The sequence below is a fragment of the Siniperca chuatsi genome, linkage group LG7 (assembly GCF_020085105.1).
Source record: "Siniperca chuatsi isolate FFG_IHB_CAS linkage group LG7, ASM2008510v1, whole genome shotgun sequence".
NCBI classification, from domain to species: Eukaryota; Metazoa; Chordata; class Actinopteri; order Centrarchiformes; family Sinipercidae; genus Siniperca; species Siniperca chuatsi.
The window spans coordinates 28,561,711-28,578,246 of NC_058048.1; the positions used below are offsets into that span (position 1 = coordinate 28,561,711).

Here is a 16,536-nt window from a genome sequence, read left to right on the forward strand (position 1 = left end):
AAAGCTGTTTAATGGTTTTGATGAATCCTTTATGGGCTCGACCAGCTGCTGTGCAGGTTTTACAGGCTGGTGAAGAAAATCCGAGGCGGTGATAATTTGTGGATGAACGCTGCATCTCTCCCATCTTCTGCTGCGGGACGGTTCCCTCAAACTATGACCCAATCCTCGGGTGTTGCGTACTTTCAGCCCCTCCTCGTCCGAAACTGCGTCAAGTCAGAGGCTGGAGAAAGTCAGACTCCGGAAACACGGAGAATTTTCCTTCAGAATAAGAGTGGATTTGTTTCCCCCAATCCTTATCTAAAAAGAATAATGGTCCACTAAGTTACCAAGCAGGCCTGTCCCACTGTGCTTTCAGCTCAGTGACAGGCAGTTTAACTCCGATTTTAAATTACACTTAGTTAGTTTTACATTTAGAAAGACTGGATTGGTGGACAGTGTTGCTGTGACAGGAACACCACATCCACAACGGTGAATTGATGTTGCAGGTACAGACTGCACCTTCATGACTCTGTGCAGTATTCAACCTGCTGCTTACTGCTGGTGGGACGTGTTCAATTGATTTCTTTAATTAATAATTCATCTAAACTTAATGTCTAACAGAGTGTTTAAAAGCTATGGGGATCATTAAGTCCCATGATTAGTGCTTTTACTTTCCAAGGTGTATTTGCTGAATTAAACAAGCCTTGAATTTAAATAACTTTGACATGTTAAAGACCTTAATGTGTCCTGTTGCAGACACCTGTAATCACTCTAGTGGGGGGGATAAACACTGCATATAAGCGAACACCACCTGTAGCCTACTGGATATTACTGTTTTAGCACATGCAAAAAGCTAATGAGCCCGTTGAATGTACAGAAATAGGCAGAGCTGTGTATTTAGCTACCACACACACACACACTCACACACACACAAAAATGACGGCTCCGCTTATCCACGTTGAGCCTGTGTTATTTTGAAAAGGCCTACCGGAAACGGCCCGTTTAAGCGTGGCCAGCTTGACAGCGGTCCCATCCAGCTGATGCCACGGACAGCCTCCCTGAGTTCAGTTTGCCCGGTGCGCACCGAGGACTGAGAGGTGTCAGCGAGCCTTACCGTCCTGCGTACACGGCACCGGAGGAGGCGGCGGGACCCGAGCAGCTGCCCTGCGGTTTACACTGCATCCTATACCCGCACCGGAGGAGAGAAGAGCCGTGGAGGACAGGAGGGGGACAGCTGGCTCTGCTGTCCGGACTCAGATGAACACGCAACACTCGGCAGAGGAAAAATCGTTGGGTACGGTTTTAGCTTTAATACCAAGATGAAAGCGGCCGGCAGGCAAGTCACCGTGACCGCGGAGAAGCTGAACGGGGACATGAAGCGGAGGCCGAGCTATCCCGGCGAGCTGCGGGCCAAACACACCAACATGTCAACTAAGATTTGGGTGAAAGTAGCGATGGCGATCGTCTATTTCCTCTGCGTGTCCGTGGCTGCGTTCATCCTGGTGATTTATTATGTGTTTTTCTGGAGACCGGACTCGCAGTACAACATCACCAGCACCGTGGCACCGAACCGCACCGAGTGCCCGCCGAGGTTAGGATGACTTTACAGCACGCACACATCTGCACACATGATGTAGGTGACTGCACACACCTGTCATGAGGCTGCAGCAGGGACGGATGGGAGAGGACGGCGCACAGAGAGACGCAACCGCATCCAGAGTTTGGGATGCCGACTGAGGACCTGAATGAGGACAAGTGCTGCCGGGATGCATGTGTTCCGCATGCAGGATGCAGTTGGGGAGGGGGTGATTTATTTTTTATTTATTTTTTTGCCAGCTTTACCCAAACAGCCGGTCCTGAGGGGTGGTCATATGTTTGAGGCCAGAGGACATTTCGCTTCTCCACTCAATGAGAGGAAGTCTGAAAGCCTCCTTAAAGGGATGTTTTAGTTTTTATTGTTCTTGATTTAGTGTTTCACTGTATGAGAGGGATAAAATGGTGGTTCTTCTGAAAGTCATACACACATCCTTTAACTCATGTGCGGATTATGAGGCAATGGGCCCCATGGGTGCAGAAATGTAAAATAATAATAATAATAATAATAATAAACTTTATTTATATAGCACTTTTCTTAACAATGTTACAAAGTGCTTTACAGAAAAGAAATAAAACCAGACAAGGCAGATAAAGCGAGAATAAGGCCAAAGAGCGTGAGCAAAGAGGAAGTAAAACCAAAAAAATGAATAAGATCAAATAAATACGAATAAAAACAGCAAAAACATAAAAGGCCCCAGACTCAAAGAGACTCTTTCAGTGGCATTTTGCAGGTGAACCCAAACTCTTTAAATGCTGCTGTTGGTTCAGAAACTGCAGCTGAACTTTAGCTTTCAGTTCATGCTGGCAGATGTTATCCTAAATACTACAGCATGCTACAAAATATTACAACAAACCGTCAAAGAAAGCCTGAGATGCAGGTTCTGCTTTCTTGAAGCGGAGCTGTTCTCCTGTCAAACTGATTTAAATTGCTAATGTTGCTGTATTAGAATCAAATGATTAATCAATTAATCAATCGGTCGTCGAACACTGTCTGGTTCAAGCTTCTCACGTGTCTGAGTTTTATTTGACTCGAGATTGAATACCTTTTGGTTTTGGACTGTTGGTCGGACAAAACAAGTCATCTGAAGACGTAACTTTGGGCTCTGGGAACTTGAGATGCAAATTTTTGACCTTTTGTTTGTTTTAGGCAAAACATGTCGAATAGATCATCGCTAGATTAATCGATGAGTGAAACTAATCGTTAGATGCAGCCCTACGCCTCAGTATGCAGTGCAGCTGTGATATGACGGAAATAAATCAACGAAAACAAATACTGGATTTGGTTGGCAGACACTCTGATCAGGATCAGGGCATCCCTACTTTTAACTGAGCGCCGTGACTTTCCAACAAGAAATGTTGAGAGTGTTTCCCATCTACGACCTCATCAGACTCACAGTGGACACAAAAAACAAGATCAGACTTCACGCAGCAGAACGCAGAGATGTCACCTTTTTTTATTCCACTCATACTTCTTCCTTGTCAAACCCTGGCTCCTACATTACCCACAGTGCAACTCGCTCGCCAACAGTTCAGCCTGGGATTTGGGTGTGCTATGCTAGTAGTGGCTAATGTAGCCTGGAGCCTCCAGCCTGCAGCAGAGATGAGCAGCTGGCTAAAGAGGTCTGGTGAGCTCACTTCTTTTAACTCCACACCCCCAGATTTTTTTCTCTTTCAAACTTGTAGTCAGCCCCAACCGACTCTGCCTCAAGTGACATCACCTGAGGCAGTTTATCAGACTTCACGCAGCTCCCTCTGGAGCCATAAAGGCTTTAAACTACTTTTTTCACATATGAAATTGGCGGAGTTCCCCTTTATTAACAGGAACTTCAAACAGAGGCTCTGGCGCAGGGGCCCCCTGACCTCTTGGGTCCCTGGTCCTGTGCCCAGTAGGCCCGCTCAGTAATCCATCCATGCTTTAACTCTTGCACTTTCCAGTGATTTTAAAATATAATTTCTGCCTCCCCAAGAACCCTTTTAAACCAGTCAGTGTCTCCTGGGACCCACACAAGAACCGCTTAACACGCTTAAGACCCCCATCAAGGATACTTAGAATCCCTGATTTCCCCCTGGAAACCTTGAATTCCCCGAGGAACATCCCTAGGGACCCCTGGAAACCTCTCAAGAACTACTGAACCCTCACAACTACTTTACAAAACCCTTAAGAACACCCCTGTGAAGGTCTATAGCCATTGCAACCAACCAAGAACTCTTTAACCCCCAAATAAATCATAGAAACCCTTCAAATTCACAGAAACACTGGCAATGGTCCATGGAAGCCCCATACCGAACCCCTTACAACCCCAAAGATCCAACTGCACCCCTCCCCAAAAATCCCGTTGAAGAACTGCTGATCTCACCTCAAGAACCACCGAGACCCCTGAAGGACGTCTCTCTGAGATCCACCGCTCTGCACTAATAGAGACTTCTTTTTAAAAATATGCCTATAGAGGAATGATTTCTCTCCTTGTCTTTCTTTCCACAGCAGGATGCTGTTTGTATTCAGGTATCTAGAGGAACTTAAAGCGATACTGTACTGTAGCAGAAGTAGCCTAAGTTGTGATCTCTGGTAGCTCGTAGCTGTATGAAATGCAAGGCGATCACTCGATATATTCTCGGTAGTGGCAGCAGTTTTACCTTTTTAGAGCAACTTTTGTCTTGCATCGCCTCACCGAATGAGCATAAATATTCAATGTACCTCTTCTTGATGACACGGTTTGTTCACCTCACTTCCTGTTCATAATTTAGGCTACAATCCCTAAATCTACTAGACTGTTTTATTTACGATGTAGCCTTGAGAAGTTATTGTTATGATATGATAAACTATGCATTTATTCCAGTGTGGGTGTCTTCATTCTGACTGCTGTCAACAGATGAGGAAACACAGCCGGCCGTGCGGTGTCAATCTGCACTGAAATAACATTTCACTGGAAAGGCCAAGCTGACGTCAGCTGAGTGCTATTTTGAATTTTACATCTGAAACATTTCTGCTTTTATAAAATAACCCTCTGTGACATTTTCCAACATCCACTCTGTACAAATCAGTGCCGTTAGATTCCCTAAATTACACCAGGAAGTAATACTCGTGAAAGTACATTCACCCTCTCCAGCAGGACAGCTGCTTGGCCTTCTTCTCAACCCTCGAAATCCACTGACCTTTCTCATGTTGATCTAATTATTATGCTTTGGAACGAGAATAGTGTTTGTGAAGTCGGAGTAAAACTCACAGAAATTCCTCACAGAACAGTAACAAGGAGAGGATGCAGTTTAATACGCAGTTACCACCAGTGATCTTTAATTTTTAGATACACAGCATGTCGGAATGAAGTGTAATTTATTGATTCTGTCGCCCTCCAAACGCTGCTCAAAATGCAGCGTTTACCTCTCAATAGGGCCGATCAATATTTCAGTATTATCATCTATTGATGGTAATGGTATTAAGTTATTCTGATGCACAATTATGTTGTTTAAGATTTCAAGATTTTTAATTAGATGTCTTTTAGCCCTGATGGTTTATAAATGTGAGATTTCTACAGTACAAATTAAAATGCAAATATACACACTAACTAAAATATACTATTATGCACATACAGTACATGAGGTGGACACACGACTGCAGTTGTGACACAACAACATGAACACCTGTACAGTGTAATGCAATCCAAAGGCCCTGCGATAAAACAAGCTTTGTGAAGCTTTTAATGTTTCATTTGGTGATGAATCGCCTCTTGTGATTTTTGAAGTGGTAGACTGTATTATGTTGTAAGGTCTTTCTATTATTGTGTCCATACCCTGTCAGGTTTCACAAGATCCTTTACAGAACAGTGTCCTGAGGTTTTGATCCTAGCAGCAGGATACATCTGTGTGAAAGTGAATGAACTTGCCTTTTTCTCTCTGTTGAGGTGCCTTTGAGCTAAGACGCTGAACCCCCACCTGCTGCAGCGTGGGCTGAAATATCACTGGGCAGCTTGCAGGTGTTATAATCTGAAAGAGCATTCATGCTCATGGATAAATAAAAGTAGAGCGACTGTGGCTTAGTGGGAGAGCGGGTCGTCGACCAGTTGGAAGGTTCAATCCTGGCTTCCCCCAGCCCGCATGTCTTTGGGCAAGACACTGAACCCCAAATTGCTCCCAAGGGCTGTTCCTTCAGTGTGTGCGAATGATTTACTTTGGCACCTGCCATCAGTGTGTGAATGTGATTTGTAGTCGAAGCGCTTTGAGTAGTCGGACAAGACTAGAAAGCCGCTATATAAGTACAGTCCATTTACCATTCAGAAATAGATTTAATATTGCACCAAAGTCTACAGCCATTTTAAAACACTTTAAAAAGATAAGAAAGCACTCAGAGTACATACTGTACGTCTGGCAATCCTCTAATTTGTAGTTTTAATAATAGAAAATGTTTTGAAATGTTTAAAGGATAGTTCACAAGTCTGTCTTAAAACCATACATGTCAGTATGAACATTGATACAGGTTTGGCTGTAATCACTTCTCCTGTTCATGCTGGCCATTAAGAGATCTTCTCACATGCTTCCAATGGAAGTGATGTAGGACAAAATCCACAGTCCTCGTTCTGTGCATAAATATATTCCAAGGTTTATCTGAAGTTAATATTATAGTGTGTATCTTCCAAAGTTACAGTCTTTTCAGTACAGAATACACTGCTTGTGTGTTTGTAGGGACGGTAACACAAAGAGGGAAGTGTGTACTAACAAATTTTGTACTAAGCACCCAGAATTTGGCTCCCAGTAGCGATACCTGTGCCTTGGTCACGTTTTCCAGTACGCACATTTTGTTGGATGGGAAGCCAGTGAGGGATCATGTCCATGTTGTTGTCATCGGTGACGACTGACGACGAAATTTTTTTTTCTGCTATCAAAAAAACAAACTGGAGAGAAAACATAATCTCCTTGTTGGAGGTAGAAACAATTTAAAATGTCCCACAAAGTGAAACTAATCAGGGAATGATACTCACACACACACACACACACACACACAACCTCCTCAGAGAGTGCTCCAGGGAGTTGACTCTATGTATTATTTGTAATACCACAGCACAAACAGTGTATGTGTCTGAGAGTTACTGTGCCTCCTTCAATCAATAATTCAATTAGCAGCCGAAGTTGTCAGCAGTTGTTCTTCCTCGCAGGCTGCAGCAGCCGCGACCTGAAGACGAGCTTCACATGACTCAGCAGAGCTCGCCGTGCTGTCCGGGCTGCAGCAACAACAAACAGCAAACGCCCTGCTGCAGTTTGTTTACACCTCTCCAGCTGTCACTGGATTCAGTGTTTCTGCCTTTTCTCCTCCTCTCTCGGCTTCTGCGGGTCCAAAATGAGCAGGCCGGAGGGAAAGAATAAGAAAATCTAAACTCACAGGGCTCATCATTATTCATTTATAAAATCCACAGTTACTCAGAATGGGAACAATTTACTTTGTCATATCTTCTAAATCAATGTGGTTTAGTCAAACGGGAATTTATAGAATGACTTCCAAGACTTGTCTTATGTCAGTGCTAAATCCAGATTTTTCTTTTTAATAAAGAATCAACCATAAAGGAACTGCATCAGCTGATCAGTAGAGCGGCACTAACACGATCTGTGCCACCAAAGGTGGCTGTCTTCTCTCAAAAAGGTTTAGGCCCTCGCCACACTATCGTTACTTACTGATGGATTTTATGAGTTTGTCTTTTTACGACCTGGAGTTTAGAAACAACAGTAAATAAGTGTCTAATATTACTTTTAGGAATTAAAATGTGATTTATCAAAAGTGATGGAGGGATTTAAGATTTGATGTTTTCATCATTATACTGATACACAATTGCACAGTGATTAATTAACATCTGGCCGCAGTTATCAGTCAGTACTCTGAGACTTTGCACAAACCTTTGGTTGAGTGACTTTAACATAATTTCACAAGATGCAGTTTAAAATATCAAACAATCTGCAAACATCTGACATTGGTATGTAATCCTGCAATGTCTTCCTTTTCTGTTAAATCCAGAGCTGAAGCCTATATGCGATCTGAGTGCGCAAGAAATCAAAGAAAATAACCCTCAGGTGCTCTGTAAATCTTGACCACGGTCTTACATTTGGACAAAAAGCCTGACATGTGGATTTGTTCACACCAAATATTTGGAGGCTACGAAAGGACACATTTTTATGTTGTCCAAGGGAAGCAATTACACTTCTTTAGCCTGCGGGGTTCCTCAGACTGCTGCGCAGCAGGCGGTTTTTGTAATATGTACTAAAATAGACAGCCTTGTGGGACACTTAAACAGAGGACATTCTTGTATGATGGAATATTTATACTTGGTTCAACAGAAGATCCACACTCACAACTTGAGCACTGCTGCTGTTGTCTTTTATTTTTATGGTTTGGTTGACATTAAACTCCTCATATCTGTCTTTAGGTCTTTCTACATTACAGGTCATTGCTCTGTGTCACCTCAGAGTGAAATCAATGCATTTCTATCCTGCAGCCATGGGTTCTTGGTCTAATGGAGAACACGAAACTCTAACACAGCTGTTTATGAGGTGCAGTGCTTTTCTGAGTCCATGTTTCTGAGTCCATGCCCACACACACACACACACACATTGATGATAATTAGTAACAGCAGCAGTGGATTGAACTGTCCTCGTACATTAAATGTCAGGTCCAGTAAGTGTGAGAAAGCAAAATTTATTCTCATTCAACTGAGATGCATGAACTCATTGAGGGCTTAGGAGGTGTAAAGTGGCCGAATGAACACAACTGGGATTCCCATTTCAGGCCTCCGAACTGCAACATGACAGGAAAGTGTTTCAGGTGCAGAGCAGGTTGGACAGAAGAGCTGCAGCTCACAGTCTTATCTGCTGAACTCAAAGTGTGGATGAACATCTGCAGAGGTAAAGTCACCGACGACACCTGCTCAGGTGAAGACAGAGGCTGTGGAAGATCACTGGATTCCTTCACACCTTGTCAGTTCCATTACTGCTACTAATATTACACTAGAGAACAATTAACATCTTAAAAAATGGGACGGTGTAGTCCCTCATTCGTCCAGGAGTATTCCATCGTACACTCAGAGTAGCTTAAATTTCTAGTTCCCGTCCTATTTTTTCACAATTGAGAATGACTTCCGGATGGGAGCCGAAACATCTTGATTCTGAAAACAGTGTCCAGATGACTACAACTGAAACCTTTTCTACGATCTTAAAAAATGAATTAAACTAGTCATACTCTGAATGAAGCGAGGGGAGTCAAGAGGCACTAAGAGATAAGAAACAGTATCAAGCATTTGTATCAAGAAAATGAAAAATGGGACTTTTTGTGGAAACAAGTGCGATATTCTTACCCCACTGGCTGATTAGTTATTTCAAAATGTTAAGACCAGAGTCAGGGGTTCAGGACGGACAGTTTTTGCAGTGTAAAAAGTGATTTGAAGGATGATGCTGCTGCTTCTCCTCAGGCAGGCTGGTTCAGAGCCAAAAGCTCAGTCACCTTCAGGCATAAAGCTGCAAAGCGACAGATGTCTATGTAAATGCACATTTTATCAGCAAAATGTTGACGAGCATCTTCTCAGCAGTAAACTGAATGCTGTAGATTCACTCTGTTGTTAATGTGTAAAGCACTAATCCGCCTGAAAGTTGTGGTATGAAGTAGAATTGATGGATTGAAGAAATCTGACAGATGAATCAACTTGAATGTTAAATTGTTTGTAAATTTGCATGTTTTAGTAGCTCTAAATAGAAACCATCTTTTGTGTAGTGGTTGTGAATATATGCTGTGAAAGTTTTTATTTCCTCCTGATATTTCATTTAGATGGCTTGTGTTGTTCCAAAAACATGTCAAGTGATTTGTTTGTTTTTTTATTGGTGAGTTACGAAGTTTTGTTTTTCATTCTGCCTGGCCTGACATCAGTGCATAAAATACTGTAATACCACTTGGTTTACCATTTGGTTAACGTCACAAATTTTTTAAAAACATTTTTTTGCTGATTACTGTTCAAATGACAGTGATAAATGTGTGATTTAATGGGTTCATAGTTCAGGCTTTCAGGCAGTAAAACCTGAAATATATGAGGTGTGATGAAACAGGCCAGGCTATAATTCACAGTGAATTCTCTCCCTCTTCTTCAACATCTTTGTCCGGTACACTTGACCCCTGTTAAGGTAATTAACCGGCCAGTGATCACTGGTAAAACTGATGATGAAGCTCCGCTCTGTACAATCCAATCAGGACTTTCATTACTTCAGAGGAGCATGGAAACCGGTGAGGCCGCTCTGCAAACTGCTGAGCTGTGGAGCAGAGTCATTTAGGAAAGAGTTTCCTGTTTGAGCCGTAGGTGGCCTGACCAAGAGTCAGAGCTGTAACCTCGGCTACGTTAGCGCCTTCACTTTTTGTTTTTTGTCTTGTTTTTCTCCACTTCTTCTATGTTAAGCAAAAGAGGAAATGGAGATCTTTATAAGCTATTTATAGACAATACAATTCAAAAGTCAAGTTTATAAAACTAGGTCTTTAAATGGGACTTTTGAAGGAGGGTAATACAGATTTGGCCAGTTGTTTCGGAACTTACAGCCTCCAACTACATATGACTGCTTCACCTTTGACCTTTAACAACCTTTAACTTTATTCAACCAGGCAGTTCACATCCAAACAAATTTATATATACAATAACAGCTTTGGGAATAGAGAAACTATGTTCAACCACACAAAACAACTTTCTACATTGAGGGGAAAAAACAAGAAACCAGACATGAACAGGCAGAAAACACAGTGAGCAGCAATGTTTGTCCTTTAACATTCCTGCTCACAGGAGAAAAGGGCATCAAAGAGTAAATATAAATATATACAGGAAACATGTTGGATGCAGCAAAGTAAACAGGGAAGGAAATCTGGAAAAGAGCAAGCATGCTCAGCAAAACATGTCCCTGGATAAATAAAGACTGGAAATAAACTTGGAGACTGTACACAAGGAATCAGCCGCTTCAGCACATTCAGAGAATATTGATCTTAATTTGCAGGGTGACAAGAAAAAGTCGCTGATGCTCGAGAATTGCCAAATTTGCTTCCACTGCAGGATTAATCGAAATTAAGCCAGACAACTCACACACACACACACACACACACATTTTTTTTAATCATGAAGTTGTTTTATCATTTAGAGGGCTCATTCTTAAATTGTTTTATACCCATTTTAGAAAAGCTCAATTTCATAAGTTAATATTTTTAGAAATAGAGATGTTTTTTATCCTCTGAAAAGCAGTGTGTAAAGATCTCTATTAATTTTAATAAACTAGTGGATTAACTAGACACTGATCCTCTTGCCAGAACATATTGGAAAATATACAAAATGTGTAATTTCAAAATAAATCTCATAAGGTTATAATATCTTCATATCCCTTATGAACCTTCACGTAGTTTGAGATCTTCGGGCAGGGGTCTCCTGTCTGTTCCTGAGTCCAGGATGGAAACTAAGGGGGACAGAGCTTTTGCTATCTGGGCCCCGAGGATCTGGAACAACTTGCCCGAAGAAATTAGGTTGTCTGAGTCAGTGTCTTCGTTTAAGTCTCGTCTCAAAACACATTTTTATCTGAAAGCAGATCCTGATTTTACCTGAACTGGCTGTTTATTTTACTGTTTATTTTATTGCTTTTATGTGTTTTATTTCTTTATATTTCGTCATTCACTGTGATATTTTATTTCTCTTGTTGTGAAGCACTTTGTACTTTGTTTTGATAAGTGCTCTATAAATAAGGTTTTATTATTATTATTATTATTATTAATTAGGCATTTTATCAGTTGTTTATCTTCAGATGTTTGGCAGGTCATTAGATTTTTTTTGGGCAGTATTTTCTGAACTTTTTCATGTTACTAAATACACTTCAAAGACCACAATCCACATATGGTTCAGAATCAGAATCAGAAATACTGTATTGATCCCCGAGGGGAAACTCTTTCGTTACAGCAGCTCACTGTCACGTCAGTGCACACAGGAACAGAAGCACTAAGCAAATCAAAATATTATACGCTATAATACAGGTAAGATAAATTAAGTATAAAATTATATATAAAATTAAAATAAGTGAAAGTACCAAAGTGGATTTAGAGGTTGATAAGTATGTACGGTATAATACAATGTAATATTATAAATAATAAGTAATATTGCAATAATGAGTACTGTCAAGTTAAGTGTAGCTTATTAAGATGATTATGACACGGTGGATATTGCACAGCAGTAATAGAAGTATGAATAAATATCAATAAATAGGGAATTTTAAACTGAAAACAGAGTATATTGCACAGCAGTATTAAACAGAAAATATTGTACAATTGTTTCAAGTATTGCAGAGATGTTAATGATCAATGTCCAGTTTAGTGACCTAGGGTCATACAGACTGACACTTAGAGGGAGGAGTTGAAGAGTTTGATGGCCACAGGCAGGAATGACTTCCTGTGGTGCTCTGTGGTGCATTGTGGGGGGATGAGTCTTCCGCTGAAGGCGCTCCTTTGGCAGACAGCAGCTGAGTTAGAGGGGGGGCTGAGCAGGAGCCGGTGTGTCGAATCTGTTAAAGAACACATTAAGTGTTCAAGCTGTCCAAGCTGCCTTCACCAAGGCACTAAAATTAGGTTTAGTATCAGTGAGGAGAGAAACTTGTGATCAGAATAGTCTGAAGTTACAAAAAATTATGAATTATTATAAAAAAAATATTATATTATAAACAAATGTGGAAGTGGAGGAGTGGGGACACCATGTCAGGGGTAAATGCATATAAGGGGTAAATATTTATTAAAGATAAACAGGTTCCAGATTTACAATTGAGGAGGACGCTGAATACCTCTTAGACAAAGCCTTTGCAGGTTTTTTAAAGCATGGATCAGGACAAGAAAAATAACTTGTGCATAAATGGAGATTTTGTTTTGATTGGGTTATATTTGTTTATATTTGTATATTATTTGTATATTAATGTAATGCTGTGTACATGTATTTATTTAATTTCCATTGATGGATTTCTCCTGAGACATTATATGTAGGTTATTCATATTTGTATGAGGTTAGTATATTGTGCTGATAGATGCTGGTGGGTAAACATATCGGATTGTTTTTGATGAATGTGTCTGAATAATGCAATGTCATGTAAATGACCAGACCCAAAATATAACTATTCATTCATTCATACACATTCACTCATTCAGCCAACTTCTGGCCATTAGAGCCAATTAAACTGAAACACTGACCCCCCCTCCATGTGTTTGGAAACTGCAGGGACATAAACTACAGAGCAGTAGGTGTATTTGATCACTAGAGGTCAGTGTTGCACAGATTGAACTCTGCAGTGAGGCTGGGATTTAAATGCTGTTGATGATGTTGGAAATATTGTAATTAAGATATTAGGTCACATGACCTACATAGTGATAATTATGAGCAGCAGAAAGGTACATGTGTGAGTTTAATTGTATTAACATTAACTTATTATTTCACTGATGAAGTATTTTGCTTTCTATGTCAAGTTATTGGTGTTAATGTGTTACTTTTGGTCATCTCAAATATGTAACAAGTTGTTAATAATAGATTAATCAAAACACCAGTTACATGAAAGATGTGCTGTTTTTGTCTTTTCAGAAGTGTGTTTCCTCGGTCAGTGGTGGAGGAAGTATTCAGACTCTTTACTTAAGTAAAAGTAGCAATTCTGCAATATAAAAATACTCCATTACAAGTAAAAGTCCTGCATTGAAAATCTCACTTATGTAAAAGTATGTGAGGATTATCAGCAAAATGTACTTAAAGTATCAAAATAAAAGTACTCATACTGCAGAAAAATGGCCCTGTGAGTGTTAAAGTGTTATACTATTATACATTATTGGCTTAATATTACTGATTGATTAATATGTAAGTAGCATTTAACTGTTGTAGCTGGTCATGATAAAGATCATTTTGACGATGTTTTATACTGTTGGGTCGTTTAAGCTATTGGTTGAATCGAATATTATAAGATCACATGTTTTGAATACAAAATCTTAATCTGAAAAGTAACTAAAGCTGTCAAATAAATGTAGTGGAGTAAAAAGTACAACATTTCCCTCTAAGATGTAATGGAGTAGAAGTATGAAAGTGGCATGAAATGGAAACACAAGTACCTCAAAGAACAGTACAGGAGTAAATGTACTTAGTTACACTTCACCACTGTCTGCAGTTCTGGGCAGCTTGCTTTTTTCAACAAAACAACAGCTAAGAGTAATTATGTTTGTGTCTTCACCTGAAATCTGTCACAAGCAGGAGTTTACGCATAGCACTGAAGGCAGCAGTATTTCACACTGGCCATCACTGTATTGATTCAGTGAACCAGGGAACAGTCGATATAATTACGGCTGTCCTGTTGACCTACAAAGGCAAAAAAGAGCAGAGTCGTTGGGTTGTTTTTACCCTCTAACATGTGGCATTAACAGTAACACTCACCTAATAAATTATAAAAAGGTTACATTTGTGCTTTCTACAGGCTTTCTACCAAATAAAACTGCCCAGAAACAACCTACTCTCATGCTCAGTCTGTGTCAGTCCCCTCGCCACCACCATCATCCTCATCCTCAACCAGCAGCTCCTCCAGGTCGGAGTCTGATTCCTCCCCAAAGTGGAGTCTCAGTTCAGGACCGGTGTGACAATGAAAAGCCCTCAACATGTGACAGGAGCCCGATGCCCTGTCTTCATCTCTCTCGTCATTCTCACCTTCTCTCTGACTTGAATCAGTGGCAGGAAGTTCAAGTGGGCTTAGTCTGGTCTCCAAGAAAGGTCTCCCGACCACTCTGTCCTTGTGTGACGGCATAACAAGCTCGCCATCATCCAGGAAGCATCTGTTCCTGAGCATCAAGGGGCTGGACATGAAGCGAGGCTGCAGAGACTCAACAGCAGACTGACACGTGTGCAGGTGGTCACTCGTTACAAGGTGAGGATGTCCTGATCCAGCCTGGAGCAGCAGATGTCTGAGAGTCAACCACCTCCAGAAACCACTGAGAGGTTTCTTGGTTGTTTCTTTGGAGTTTGTCAGGGATTGGTTTGTAAACATTTTAGAGGCGTATTTCCTCTTCAGCCAAGGAGAGAGCCACCTTCTCCAGACTGTTCTGACTCGGCAGCCTGGTCGAGAGTCAGGGTGCTGCTTGGCGTCATCGCTTCCTGCAGAAAGTTTTTCCTCCTGGATGGTAAGCATGCTGTTGCAGCCCTCGTCCCCCTCCTCCGCCCCAGCCTGATCCTGGCAGAGCAGCAGAGGGTTTGGGATGACTTGTTTGCCAAGAGAATGGATAAGGAGATGGGAACCAGCAGGAGGAGAGGTGGTATGACTCCTCCAGCTCTCCTCACGCCCACTTTGCCACTCTCCCTCTCCCCAGCCTGCTTTCCCTTTAGTTTCAGAGGCGTAGGGGTTGCAGATCACATGCTCGGCCCAAAGCAGGTCACCCACTCTCTCAGACAGGAAGCAGCCTGAATGATCGAATTCAGGGAGAGACTGCTGTCCACTCCCTGGTTTTACAAACTCCATAGATGCTCTACACTGACTCCGAGCCTCGGAGGGCCTCACCTGGATCATCTCATGGACTGTCAGTTGAGCTGCATCCAAATATCCGTTCTCAGAGGCCTGCAGGGCAGTGCGTCCCTCCTGTCCTCCTCTGCTCCTCTGTGGAGCAGGATTGACAGGAAATGGGCACGATGGATGCCCTAAGGGAGCCTGGCAGTGTACATCAGGAGCATCTGTCCCTCCGCTGTCTCTCCTGCTGAATCAATAACCAGCCCTGCCATTTCTTCAGCTGTGATAGTGCTGTTTATCGCAGTTTTACTTAGTGAAAGTAGAATAAAACCTGCCAGCTGAACTTTGCCTCCTGCCACGGCCTAAAGGAACTCATGTAGTCAAGTTTTTATGACAAAATGTGTCTTTGGCTTCAGTGTATTTTAATTAAACATAAGCAAAATGTCTCAAATCCTTAGGATTAGGATAACAAAAGATGCATGGTCAGTGTAAAGGAGCTTTAAGACTAATGGCATAAGTACACTGGGGCAAAATATGAGCTCTCTTAAAGAGAGAGACAGCTTGAAATCCCATTTCTTGAGCTGCAAACATGTTTCATGCCTTGTTTACAATAAAAAAGCACTAATTCTCTAATTCTCATTTTCTGCTCAGTTTTCCACAGGCTGAAACTTTCTTCTAGTGTCAGCACAACTGGATGCCAACAGTCAGTCATGGTACTCTACCATTTTCTATTTTACTGGGCATGGTGGTTTAAAATCTCTGTGAGTGTATGTAGGTCGGGTGCTGGGTCAGTCTATAATGGGACCTCATAACAAATTGATTAGATGGAAAAGATCCCCAGGCGTACACTGACTTCTGATCACCTTTAATATCCTTTTCACCCTGTGCCCTGACTGTTAAAGCCTGATGGTCACACTCTAAGATTGCAATTCTGTATTTCATATAAAATACTGAGCCATGTCTAGCCATGTTGTAAGTTTGTACGTTTGTGTTGTACGTATGTAAGTTTGATTGTGGTGTTGATGGACTTTTTTATAACACAATACAATGTGTAGTGAGGAGGACAAAAAGAAAAACACTTGTTAAGAAAGTATGATTAATCAAAAAGAACTCCCAAAATATTTTTTAATTTTAGATTTTAAATGAGCAATTTTCCATTTAAAATCAGCAATGTCTGTTAGTGCACGCCTTGCATAATCCTTTTTGCATCAGTACACTCTAATGACGTAGTAGCCTATAAGATCTATTGCAACTAGATGTAATGTGGAGTTGTGCAACATGGGGCTGTGAACTCGTTTGCTACTTGTTTTTACCTATGGAGCTCCAAAGTGTTCAATTTTAAATAAATAAATAAATAATTATGAAGTAAATAATCAACTTAACTTTACATTATTATAGCATGTTATTTCATCCTTCATATTTCATAATAACAGAGTTTTATAGGACTTCATTTTTGTGTCATAATAGACA

At 41.1% G+C, this 16,536-nt stretch overlaps 1 protein-coding gene across 2 annotated transcripts; it reads right to left on the minus strand.

The window, feature by feature from the left end:
- Positions 1-12,097: 12,097 nt before the first annotated feature.
- LOC122878942 lies at positions 12,098-15,387 on the minus strand. 2 transcript variants are annotated; one of them, XR_006378592.1, is made up of 2 exons: positions 13,810-15,386; positions 12,098-12,117 (listed from the first exon to the last, which is right to left on the minus strand). XR_006378592.1 is itself a non-coding variant. In XM_044202482.1 (2 exons), the coding sequence occupies exon 1, from the start codon at positions 15,127-15,129 to the stop codon at positions 14,095-14,097; it is 1,035 nt and encodes a 344-aa protein (XP_044058417.1). In that variant the 5' UTR covers positions 15,130-15,387; the 3' UTR covers positions 13,343-13,934; positions 14,087-14,094. The 2 variants fall into 2 exon arrangements, 1 of the variants encoding a protein (XP_044058417.1); XM_044202482.1 differs by lacking the exon at positions 12,098-12,117 and having other exon boundaries at positions 13,343-13,934; positions 14,087-15,387.
- Between the last annotated feature and the right edge of the window lie 1,149 nt (positions 15,388-16,536).